The sequence below is a fragment of the Pseudoliparis swirei genome, chromosome 13 (genome assembly GCF_029220125.1).
Source record: "Pseudoliparis swirei isolate HS2019 ecotype Mariana Trench chromosome 13, NWPU_hadal_v1, whole genome shotgun sequence".
NCBI classification, from domain to species: Eukaryota; Metazoa; Chordata; class Actinopteri; order Perciformes; family Liparidae; genus Pseudoliparis; species Pseudoliparis swirei.
Genome location: NC_079400.1, coordinates 7,779,548 through 7,793,093, shown reverse-complemented (window position 1 = coordinate 7,793,093; position 13,546 = coordinate 7,779,548). Strand labels below are relative to the sequence as shown.

The following is a 13,546-nucleotide window of genomic DNA, read 5'->3' as shown; positions in this document are numbered from 1 at the left end:
TTAATGCAGAGTTACTGCTCTTGTGTTTAACAATGTGAAAAATAACATGCAGAGTAAATCTAGCTGTCAAAAGTTTAGAAGTACAATATTACTGAAATACTGGGGAGTAGAAGTATACATCTGCTTCAAATACAACTACTAAAGTACTAATATTGTGTAGGCCTACAATCAGAGAAATATCTCCTTGGATCGTGGTTATTTATTTAAAAATGCTAAAATATGAGGATGGGGTAAAATTAAGGAATACCTCAAATTCATTTTTCTAAAAGAATATATTAAACTTAATATATTTGCAGACAGAGCTAATGGACATGTTTAGTTCCAGCCGGAGGAGGCGGCGCCCCCTGTCGGTTCATCCGGTACCACCGGGAGGGGAGGAGGAGCCGCACGGGCTGCTTTATAAAACCGCCTTGATCTTGGAAACGAAAACACTCCCTGAAGACGGACAGCTGCAGACACCAGTGAGGACACCTCAGAGGAGCAGCCGAGCACACCGCGAAACCTCTCCGTTACACCGGAGCTCAGCGAGCGGACCACCCGGTGTTTATTCGGTTCCTGTCGGTTCAAACAAGAGAAAAAGAAAAGCGCAACGGGGCGCTGCTGGATCTACACCGCAACGCATCTACGCAGCTACGAAGAGGCTGAGCAGAAAAACGTCGCATCATCGTTTATGAAAATGTTTTCCGTTAACGGCATCCTCTGCACGCTCGCGCTGCTCGTCCTGTGGCGGGCGGAGGAGCTCGCGGAAGCGTGCAGCTGCGCTCCGGTACACCCGCAACAGGCGTTCTGCAACGCCGATGTGGGTGAGTAACGTCACAGCACCTCGGGGACTGTTGTTGTTGTTGTTTACCTAGCCCATGTTGCACCAGGCTCCCTACGCAGATACGGGGAGCTGCAGCAGCGCAGCCGCCTCTGGCGCGCGCCGAATGGGCTCAAAGAAGCTGCTGGAAACTGATAGAAAGCATGAAGGTGGAGGGTCCGCGAGGCCATGGCCCGACAGTGTGCATGGCATCCAGATCACACACACACACACACACACACACATCAGTGACGTGCGGTGAGGTTCACGGTTGGTGAGGCACTGACTCCTTTAGTGTCATGTTTACAAATATATAAACCCAAAAGGGTAGCTTATTCAATTGGCTACTGGTTATTTCATGTCTCATCAGCATTCTCCACACAACACAAACGGTACATATTACAGATACGTAAAACTTACTTACGTACTTCGCGGCAAAAAAACATATATATATTTTTTAAATGCAAAGTAGCGTGAATATATGTGAATAAACTTGACTCACAAGCATTAGTCTTGTTTTGGAGTAATTTTATTCATGTGTTTTTCTGTCTGTGTGCTTGCTGTTAGAGTCCTGGCGATTGAATCTCAGTCTGAAGAATCTGAGAATCGCCATCCCACCCACCCGACTCTGAATCTCAGAGCAAACCCTGTGAGGCAAGCTCTGTGCGAGATACAGAGTCAATTCCTGCTGGAAATCACTTCTATATATAAACTCTGTTTCGGCGCTCCGTGACGTCACTAGCGACGTCACAGCACAGAACCGTGAACGCTAGCGCGCTATTAGCATCCGCTAGCTAAACGGCGCTAGCCTGAAATAAGAACAAGTTTGAAGCAAACCTTTTAGCTCCGGCGTTGGTCTACCTGTGTTAATCACGTCCACTTTTGACTTAAAGTCTAGTATATCTGAGTATTATCTGCCTCACCCTGCGCCTGGTTTTATTTACAATCAGGGCAAATAAACATATCTTCAAACATTATATTTGCGACATGCAGAGATACGGCAACCCGCACGGGCCAATTGCATGCATCAACCCAGCTTGTGATGGATTGCGCAATCAGAGGTGAGGCTTGACTCGTCGCCTCAACTCTCGTTTAAATCCTGTGTTTGAACAGGAAATAGGCAAATTGAGCGATTTTGACTATAAAATGTTCGAAATTAGTCATACATAAAGATCGGTGGACAAATATTAATATACATTTGATGTTATCATTTTATTTTTTTATTACCTTCTTCCCCTGACCGCACGTCCCTGACGCACACATACATGCATACATACACGCCGATCGTCATGTCATGGTGGCACAACAATACAGCTCTAAAATACAAAAGTAGCCATCTGGGAAGGACATGAATATAAAAAACACGTTATTTAGTTGTCATGGAGACATCTCCCCCCCCCCCCCCTACACACACACCCACAGCTCATGTTGAAGAAAAGTCCCCCTTAAATGTTTTTTAAATATCACAACAAGGAGATAAAAGTGCACCTGTCAATACAACAAGGAGCTATAGTCACGAGCCCCTCTGATTTCATTGTGTGTCTCAGTGCAGTGCTCTCGAACCAACAGTAAAGGGGACGACAGTGTCTCTGGAGGTGAGAGCCTCTTCAGTGACAAACACAGGACGGCGCCTGACCATCACGCACATACATGATGTCTCGGGTCTGGAGGCAAAGTGCAGCTTCACCCGGGACGAAGCAGGGCAACGTGGCACAAGAGAGGAAATGAAACAAGGAGGGAAAGAGCAGAGAGGTGGATAAGGGATGGAGAATGTGAAGAGATTGGATGGGGGGTTGACTCTCAACCACAGAATATGTCCTTTCCTCTTTAAAAAAAAAATTCATTTCCATTCCGGCCCTGTTTCTTCCTGTGAGGGGTGGTGCTGGGAGGAATTACAGGAATGCTGCTGGGGTTTTCCCAACTTTGCTCCAATGTAATATACACACACACCCGACTGTAGGCCGGCTGCCATGGATGGTGGACACACACACACACGCCATTTGGCTGTCTGTTCAGGGTGAGTTTTAGTAGGAAAAAGCAATAAAGGTCCCGGTCCAAGTTAAAATATGCTCGGCATCCTTGAGAATGAGAAGCTCCAAGACCACACGACTTTGACTTCATCCTTTCTTCCTTCTCTCTCGACTCCGTGTTCACTTCCACTCGCACGGCTGTATGTTTGTGGACCAGATAGGTATCTGAGTAATTTTCTCATTGCAAAAGGAAATCTCTATTTTTAGGCGTGACTCAATGTCTCGCTGAGCTGGAAGGACTTTGAGACGGTATGTCTAACAGGAGAGGTGTATCTGAGGTGTGCGCGCGCTTATGTTGTCGTTTAAAGAGTGCATGAGTCAATATAGCTTTTATCCGAGGAGGGAGGATGCACAATGGTCTATGTCATTGTGCGGTGCGCCGATGATTTTCGGGGTGGACCTGAGGATGAGACTGTGTGTTTTTTGTCCTGAAGAAGCCCCAATGGGGGAGAAGACGCTGCACAGGACTGTAGATGGAGGAGCAGCCGGGTGAAATGGGTTTGCAAACTCGCGAAGAATCATAATACAGTCGGTTATCTGGTGGCCCAGAATGTGCATGTAGGACACAACACAGTGACTTTGTCAACAGTTGTGTGGTCGGACAATTAGATATTTGTTTTGGTGAAATTGGGACACTCCCACGCACACTGTTCATACAGGGACAGCAGTGTGTGTGTCACCTTCTATTTTTCAGGCTAAATGATGCACTAGATTAAGACCACAAGCCATTAAAATCTGACTGTCATGCACCTACCACACACACGCACACTAACGCACACTAACAAAACACACACACAGAGACACAAACATCCTCTTTTTATATAAATCTGGTGCCCACAAAGGGGAACTCCCCGAGCAGCCCGGCCCAGTCAGCCTGTCCGGAGGCTGGGCGCTGTGGAAGACCAGAGGCACCCCGCTGTCTGCAGGAGTGGAGAACAACACCCATATTTATAAAACTAGTGACCAGTTTCTTAGGGAAATGTACTAAACATGCAGCATATGTTGCTGTGTTGAGATATTTTAAAGTAGAAACCAATTGAATAACTTTTTATTGGACAATATTTGTATTTAGATTGTTTTGAATCATGTATTTTTACACCGATTGCTCCTATATGGTTCATAAAGTGTTATAGGGATATGCTTTTCAGTAAAGTTAATCATAAGAGAAAAATAGCGCTAGGAGTGAATGTTGGACTTTCATTCATCATTTTACCTGAAACACAAAACTCCAAATGAATGCCATGTCTTGCTCTGCATCAGCCGGATGTAAACAAGCGACTGTTTGTGTTATGGATTTCACTATTCTTGACTTATAAGGTTGATGCAATGTCAACAGGTGGTCAACAAATATAATGCTGCTTTAAATATTGAAACAATTGGCTCAGTTTTGTAGAATTGTAAACTGAATACTTTTTGTATCTTGGGCTGTTGGGGCATTCTTCACCATTTTATTTATTTTTGTCATTTAAAGTAATCCCCATCACAAATGTGGTCGAGGGTCATGAGGGCGGCTGAAGTGTGTTTGAGGGCGTTTCGTCACTCGTTCAGCAGAAGGCTCACATACGTCTGGACAAACCACTTCAGGGATGATTCGGTGGAGTATGAAAAAGGAAATGGATAGTCATGCAGTGGGATTAATTAGTGATGGGGCACTTAGGATGTGGTGTGTCTTCGTACGGGGTTCGCATGGAAAATATTGCGTAATGCAGCTGATGCAAGTATAAGTAATTAAATGTCGTGGCACAGGGTAGTGGTAGAAATGTGGGTCAGCTGGTGGTTTATGGAGGGGGCTCCTGGCTGCTGATTGGTCCTCAAGCCATCAGCAGGGAAGCTCGGCCTCCTGCAGGCCTCCCGGTCATCGTGCCGTTTTAGCATCACACTTGTGCAGTCGGCTGCCTCCGCAACACGCCGTTCAGACTGCACAGGATGATCCGCTCGGGCTTTATGACAGCGAGGGGGGTAAACACGTCTGCAACGCCGAGGCAGACGGATAAGCTCCATAACAGCAATCCAACAGGATAGTTTCCCCTCAGAATCGTGTCCGGCTGCTGATTCTTCGCTCATTAGTTTGCAGCTCAGAATGAGGTCGAGAAATGAGAGCGGAAAAACTAAGAGGAATGCAGGAGAGCGTGCCAGCCAGGTATACTTGTATGTGTGTGTGCGTACTCTGGCTGCTGCTGCATATTTGCATAAACACCAGAATGGAATTTAAATAAGAAGAAGTTTGCTTCCCTGCAGCTCACTAAATGAATTTATAAAGCCAGTTATCGGCGCTGATGGCTGCCTCTATTGTGGATTTGTTAATCCCAGAATCAACAAATCACAAAACGGATTAAACAGATCCTCAATTTATGTTCACCTTTTTATAAGGTTGATACAAACATCTGCCTGGTTAAAAACTGGATCAACTATGTGTTTATAGTTATAAGAATTACAGAATTCTGTATTTAGATGTAATAAACATTCAGGCTTTCCTGCCGTGTTTCGTCGTGGAGGTGATCCCCCTCACATTCCATGAAGACCACATCCTCTCAGTTCAGGACGTGGATGAATTGTTGCCCTGATATTGCCACTGGACCCCAGTCCTCTCAGTTTAGAGACACAAATACCAAACGGCTACGAGTTCTAGCTTCTCAAAGCTGAGGATTTACGTTTTGTTTACGTTTCATGTCTTTAATTTTTCACTTTTTTGACATTTTATACAGCAAACCAATAATAGTAGTTGTCGTAGTTACATGCGCGGAAAAGCAGAAGAAGAGCGAGACACGTGATAAACTCTTGGAGCCATGAACTCCCATATTTGTGTCTGCTCCAAGTCATAAACTGAATGTGTGTGTGTCCACTGTTCCTGCTTATTTGATGTTTTCTGTCGATTGCTCATATTTTCCATTCTGAATAAATGCCCTACGCATAGCTGCAGCTTGATGTCAGTTTGGCCATTAAAACACACGGTGAGAAACATTGTCTCTCTCTCTCTCCCCCCCTCTCTCCTCTCCTCTCGTGTGTGCATATTAGCTTTCAAGTTTACTCTTATTTATCAATTCTGCTCTTTTGCCGGTTTCCTGGTCATGTTTGGAAGCAGGAAGCTTCGTGCTGCAGGCCACATCTGTTTATGGGTCTGGCCCTCATGCAGTTTGGGACCTAATGGGAACCTTAGTTGGGTTTTCATTGACAGGTTACTCTCGACCTTGATGTGGTATGTTGTGCATGAGACTTCAGGAAGACTGCCCTTTTATTAGCCTGAGATGTGGTGAAAGAAAATGGGATGTTTCAGTAGCCACAACTTTCAGTGGAATCGTTTTATGATTGGATTTGTTGAGCGGACATTTTCAGTAGATTTTGTAGTTTAAGACATTTTTTAAACAATAACATCTGCTGTCAGTTTCTCCAATATGATAATTTACTGCTTTTTTCTGTTTTACATTTTTGTAAACTCTTTGTCGGAGAAAATAAGACATTTGAAATCGATATTTAAAAAAACATACATTAGATTAATCATGAAAATACTTGCAGCCCGACTTCTATTGTTATCCAGTGTGTTAGCCATGTTGTCTGAGTGAATGATTCTGAACAAAAATTACTCGATAAACACACTTTCGTGAAAAGTGGCCTTTGAGATTTTTACCGGAAGTAATTGTGAAACGCTGAAATCAGTGAAACGGTATTACCAACACATTCAGTGATGATTACAAATCGTAAGGCATGAAATCACGTAAAAAAACAAGAAGTGTTGTAAAAAGGAAACCAGTTCCTCAAAAAAGAATACACCCGCATTTTTTATGAGGTTCCCAATAAATGTAATAAACGGGATATTTCCAGTTGAAAAATAAACCACAAATAATAAACATGTACATCGATACCAATGTATCTGCAATGAGCTCACATGGTTCGGGCTCTCGTCTTTTCACAAGAGCTGACTTGGTCCACAACATGAGGACGCTTCATTTCCCCCCCCACCCCGCTCTCAGCAGCTTTCTGAGACTTTTTATTGGAAAATCTTTTTTTATTATGGTGGGATCATGTAACAACGTGTAATCTGACGGTGTCCTGCTGTTTTCCAAACAGTGATTCGAGCGAAGGTGGTAGGAAAGAGAGAGGTGCATTCTGGGAATGACGTCTATGGGAACCCCATCAAGAGGATCCAGTATGAGATCAAGCAGATCAAGGTAAGAAGACACAGATTTGAGTCCCCACCAGATGCCTCCTAGTATTTTGATGTTCGGGCTCTGACGCCTTCATTCTGACCTTTGACCCGGTCGCTGTGGTTCTGATCCAGATGTTCAAGGGGCCTAACCAGGACATCGAGGCCATCTTCACTGCTCCTGTGTCCGCTGTCTGTGGCGTTACCCTGGATGTCAACGGCAAGAAGGAGTACTTGATCTCAGGTGTGTATTACTTGTCTTTTATGTCTGCTTTAGTTCTGGAGAGATTTATTTAATCCAAACATGAACAGAAATCCTAAAACGACACATTGAGGAACTAACGGATAAAAAAAACAAGAAATAACATGTTATTAATGGTCTTTTGAGGTGCTGGTTGGTGAATAGAGCGAAGCAGATTTGAAGATTACCATTATATTTTAATAGTAGTAATTATTTAGTTATTAATTACCTCCAATCTGTTTTATATCTTTGTGTATATAGTATTTGACAGTCAAAATATTATATTTTTTCTTATATCTCTTTGGTCTCTAGTGACCTTTAACCAGTAACCAAGATTCAACCTTCAAAAAGATAGTGAAAGAATAGAAAGACAGACGGGAAAGCAACAGGAAACAGACACAAAATCAGATATCGACCTCCAGGTGTAAACAGTCGGTCAGACAAACATGAGATCGGATGAAGACTAACAGGCCATTTTGTGTGTAGGAGGAGTCAGTGTTTATGTTATTATGGGTAATGATATGCTGCTGACTAAACCCTGTGGAGACGGGGAGTGACCTTGTCTGTCGTGCTACAGCTTGAGCTCATGAGAGTTGCAAATATGCGTTATATGTGCCTTTTTATATCTCGATGCTCACGGTGATGATAACGGCCAAATGAAGAAAAAAAATGTAATTCTAAAGGGAGCTTCTTCCTTTTAGGCTGGATGTGTTGCGTGTCCGTGACCTTCCGCTGGAGGTGCATTTCGCTGCTGAAAAAACAGATCTTTCCCCTAATGTATTCCTAGGAGAGTAAATATTGGACTTAGATTTATCAGGTGGACACAAGCTCCTCAACGGCTTGCTGTGTAAATAGGCACCTGTTTGCTCACAAGTTAGTCATAAAATGATTAATATGTCCGTGTTTCATGCAGCGAGTTAGACGAGAAGATTGATGCCACTCATGTCTGTTTAGCTGCGACGCTACAGCCAGGAGATGCAAGCTAAGCATTAAGAATGAAAACGGGGCGGAAACGGCTAGCCTGACTCTTACTAAAGGAAATCTGTGTACCAGCATCACTAAAGTTCATTAATTAATACTTCATATCTGGTTAATTTAAGACAAAAACACTTGTCTCCAGTTTGTATGCTAAGCTAAGATGACAAGCTGCCAGCTTTAGCCTTATATTTAACAAACAGATATCAGAGTGGTATCAATCTTCTTATTCAGCTCTCTACTAGAGAGTGAATAAGCATATTTGTCAACCTCTTCCTCTCGTGTTCATAATACTATCATCTGGCTGTTATTGTGACTGAAAGCAGCAGAATGAGACGCACAGGATTGTGATGTCAGGCCTGCTCTGGTTTCCCCCTGGCAGACAGAAATGCACCCGCAAATACTCGGCCATAATTACAGAGTTGTAAGAGGAGGAACTGCTGAAGCCAGCGTTTCCTCTCTCGGACTGCAGGACTTGAGCAGTGGGAACAGTGGGACAGTTCACTTTCTGCGGACCGGGGCATCTTTTAAATCAATTCATCCCCCCTCCAGTTGGAAGTGTTAACAGCTGGAAGCGTTCCAGTGAAACGTGAGTCAGTCTCGTCCACGAAAGACGAGCTGTAAAGACTCCGACATGTTGAGAGTTGCTCTGCAGACAGATAGCGGCGAGGTCTGGAGGACGCGTCCTCAGCACATCTGCAAACTCAAGTTGAAATATCTTTCAGTTTTGACTGGTGCCGCTCGTGCGTGAAACATAAACACCAGCTTCTCACACAGAGGACAAACGTCTGTGTATGACAGATTATATCCGTTTTTACCTGTGAACATGTTGCCTGACGCTCAAAGCGTTTGTCCTTTAGTCCAATGAGAGGAGTGATGTTGACGCTTGCATCATCGTGTTATGTTGATATATATATTTTTCTGTCGTTGTGAAGTTGTTATCGCTGTCCCGTCCTCTTACAGGCAAGGCCGAGGCCGACGGAAGCATGCATGTGACCCTGTGTGACTACATCATGCCCTGGGACTCCTTGAGCAACACCCAGAAGAAGGGCCTCAGCCAGCGCTACGAGATGGGCTGCGAATGCAAGGTAAGACACAGGAGGACTGTCTGTGTACGCTGATCTCCAAGAGATCACTGTCCGTGAGGGTGGGAGGCAGCCTATTTCTTTAAATGTTTTTATGAGACCAAGTTATTTTTCTTGAGGTTACTGATTTCCTGTGGTTACTGGCTGTTTAATACTACAGCAAACACATTGAGCCTCTTTGTCAGTCATACAACAGTAGAGCAACTGTTGTATTGTTTTCCTGTGACTCAATGCAGGAGGGGGATAGTGGACTCTCACAATAGAAGGAACTGCATAGACAGATAATTACTAAATGACACAACATTTACAGGCTTTTGCAAGGGTTTTCAATTTCATGACAACTTTATAGTCAGTAACTAGTAAATAAGGTTTAATTGCTTTAGTATTTGTACCTAGACTCGGTTATCGTATTGGTTCTTGAATTGAACATTTTTGAATAGTCGCCCAGCAGGTTGTCCACACAGTATAGAGAGATTGTCCTGTGTGTCTCTGCAGATTGTGCGCTGTCCCTCTTTGCCCTGTGAGATCTCGGCTCCGAAGGAGTGTCTGTGGACGGACCTGATGATCGAGAAGCAGGTGCACGGACGCCAGGCCAACCACTACGCCTGCGTCAAGAGGGCGGACGGCTCCTGCTCCTGGTACCGCGGCATCGCATCGCCCAAGAAGGAGTTCCTGGACGCCGACGACCCTTAGTCACGTGGCTGACCTGACTGCCCACTGCACAGCCCGGCTGGGAAATACATGTTAACGATTCCATTGAAATTATAGATAACAACATCGGGCAAAGTGATTTTTTTATTAAAAAAAAAAAAATGAAAAGGGAAAGCTAATGTGACGGAATTTACCTGCTGGTCTGAAAACAACCTTTAGCCTCTCTTTGTATTTGATGTTCGTTAGCTTGCTCGACTTTACTTGACGGGGCTCAGAGGTTGTTCTCAGACACGGCGTCTCTGTAACAAAACAAATGAAATGTCATCGTGAGACATAGACTGGTCAAGTGATGATGTCACTTCCTCCTGAGGCTGGCGTCAGGAGGAAGTCAATTCTCTGGGCCACTGAGCACTTCCCTGCCCCTCAAAGTGCTTTCACAGCTCTGCTCTCCGACTCCACCAATCAATCCCAGATCTCCTGACGATCATTCGTTACCCCTCGTGTTTCTACTTTTATTACCTCATTCTCCATTTTATTCCAAAGCCAAATTACAAGTTGTCTTTCTTTTTTTTTTTTAAATGATTGTCTCGCTCTCTCTCTCTCTCTCTCTCTCTCTGAATACAATTAGTTACCGCTCCTCTCGTCTTCTCGAGCTGTTTGGCCACCGGTGACGCCCCACGACACGCTTAACTGTTTTCGTGAGTGCTCTTCTCTGGTTTCATTAGGTGACAATCTTTTCTCGTGGTGATTTTAACTGAAGCCTGTGACCGTCGCAGGCCTCACTGGACCAGTCTATGCTGTGTGAAGATGAGCGCTCTAAATTCAGACCGCTCATGAGGTAAAGCGCCTCCTCGTCGCCCCCACAGTCCAATCAGAAATATCCCAAATTCAACTTCCTCATCTTGTCTCATCCCTCTCAATTGTTCTCCCCACTATGTAGCTGTACAGTACCCATGCATATACTTTTGTTGTTACTTGATTATTATTTACTGCATTAGAACTAGATTTGCACTTTTTGAGGATGAGTTCCAGTAAAGACAAGAGCCTGAACACTCTCATGTGACAGTTATTATAGTTCGCCGAGACCGACGGATCCCCCTCAGGTGCAGATTTCTCCTATTTTGAGTGCTTTTGGTGATCCATATTCACAGACTTATTCTTGCTATCTTTGTCATAACAGATAAAATAGTACTTGCAATGGAAGAAAAACAAAAAAAAGGGGCGCGTGAGAGGTTCGGTTATAAGGGATCTTTTTACAGATTTTATGTGTGAAAGAGAAAAGAAAAAGAGCTTTGTTGGATGTTATTTCAGTGTCTTTGTATTATCTGTTGATTGTAAATGCCAACAGCAGTTTCATGGTTTGCCAGTATATTTTCGCAGATGATTAATTTCATGAGTAATAAGGTCTTTACATGCTTAACGTTAGCTTTGACTGCTCCCTCCACTTATTAATGAAAGCTTTACCGCTGTCATAGAAAGTAAGTTACTCAATCCAAGTTTACAGTGCTGTTTTATACACCTCAAGCTACATTAACACATATATATATTATATGTTTGTGTGTGTATATATATATATATGATGGAGTATTAGAGGCATAATTTAAAAGTAAACTTTCCACTTTCCATTACCTTATATTTTTCAGTGTTCTAATTATACCTGTCATGTGTTTTCTTTGTCCACGATGTCTTTAGCTGTAGTGTCGAGGTGAGAACGTCCTCTTGCGCTGGAGTAACGTGAGAGTGAGGGAGAGTAATCCTTTTTGGAAAGGTGTAGAGAAATGGGAAATGGGTACCTGTGTGAATAGAGGACTGTGCATGTGTTAGATGCTTTATGTAAGTCCGGGCAAAGGACAAAATATGCAGTATTATCAAATAAAAACCACACGTTTGAAAGAATGATTGCTGCCTGTGTGAGTCTTATTGGGTGTTTGCTGATACGTATTCGGTGGCGTGATGCCGGCTGGAGGTCCAAAGTGTTAAAAAAAAGAAAATGAAATAAAACATTATAAATTAAACTTGTGCTTTGAGCTAAATGCTGACGTTGGCATTTAACAACACTCTAGCCTCACAGGGCCACTAGCATGAAGTTAAGATAAGAAAAAGCATACCAGGCATTTAAAAATAAAAACCTGGTTGTGCCAAATGCTGTGAGCGTACACAGTGACAATGATAACATATTTATCAAGTATGTGTAAATTTGCCTTCTAATCCAAACATCTCCAATGTGCACTCAATTTCTATAACCTGTGGCATGAAAAGTGTAATCAATAAACTAACTAACGAGCTGCTAAATGAGTCAAATGTCACAACTTAATGCTTCATAAACACATGTCCGTGCGGGAAATCACATTGTGTTAAGAATATAAAAATGCATACATAGTACCCCATGTCCCTCGCTTTGCATTAAGGCCCCGAAGCACCAAACCGTGTGTCCTCCGATGGCATTCGGGCTCTGACCAGAGAGAACAGCTCATACTCAGCTCACCCACATGTTTTGGAACATACTGACACTGCTGGATAAGAAGCACAGATACTGTAGGAACAAACACTTCTTGACCTCGGCCAGAAGATGACACATCCACACAGGGAAGATAATCAGGAACTCTGTGCAACCCTTGGCTCTGACCTCATCCTGACTGCTCAGTCGTAGAATTGAGATTTAAATAAGAGCCGTACCTGTCACCGTCAAAGAACTTGTTTATGAAAGCAACAGATAGTTTCAATGCCTTTTAGTTTCTATTATATTAAAGAAACTGCACAGCTCCTGCTTTAGATGGAGAACAACATACACACACACTGATTATGAGGATGACGAGAAGATCGTGAGCCAAGAGGGTGGGACCACCCTGAGCTCCATCAGAAGGTGTTCAAAGTCTAAACCAGGAACACCTCCATCTCTTTTAACCAACCAGCGCTGCTGTCGTGAGCCCAGAGGGTGGGACCACCCTGAGCTCCAACGATGAGACGGACAAAGATTAAACCGAGTGACGTCTCCATCTATATGATCTAATCACGCTGGCTCTTAAAGATATAAAGAGTCATGTTCTCCTGGAGAACTGCAGTCTGTTATTGAACGATACTTTGAGCTGACTTCATCCAGGCCCGTGCTGCACGTTAAATATTGTGTGTCTTTGGTCTTTTGTTCTACCACACTTGATTAAATCCACTTCGTTTTGAATTTTACTTTGCCGTCCTGGTCATCTTTTCCCAACCTTCGACAATTGCTATCCTCAAATGAGAACTTTGTCAAACTTATTGAATCAATTTACCACGTGGACTTAGTAAAGCTAGCTAGCTAGTTAACCAGTCGATAAACAGGTTAACATTTAGAGCTGGTATCCTACCAGCCAGTACTAGCCAATCCCAGCACAGTAGGTCGGGACTAGACGGAACAAACTAATAACGCTGGTGAGTTTCCTCGTGTTCACCATCTTCATTTATCTTGTCAGCTAATTAGCAGTAAACTCAATACAGCTGAAGCTAATAGGGAATAATGTCAGTTTTACAAGTCAGAAACCAAAGTATTGAGCTTGATGGTACTGGAAGAAATGTTAAAGATCACCAGTTATTACATCTCGAGGGGATCATAAATGTCTAAACCAAATTCGATGGCGATCCAGTTGA

At 43.4% G+C, this 13,546-nt stretch overlaps 1 protein-coding gene across 1 annotated transcript; it reads left to right on the top strand.

The window, feature by feature from the left end:
* The first annotated feature begins 430 nt into the window (after nt 1–430).
* On the top strand, nt 431–11,821 carry timp2a (TIMP metallopeptidase inhibitor 2a). Its single transcript, XM_056429489.1, has 5 exons — nt 431–803; nt 6,895–6,995; nt 7,106–7,214; nt 9,150–9,274; nt 9,767–11,821. Exons 1-5 carry the CDS (start codon nt 671–673, stop codon nt 9,962–9,964), a joined length of 666 nt encoding a protein of 221 aa, XP_056285464.1. The 5' UTR covers nt 431–670; the 3' UTR covers nt 9,965–11,821.
* Nucleotides 11,822–13,546: the final 1,725 nt, after the last annotated feature.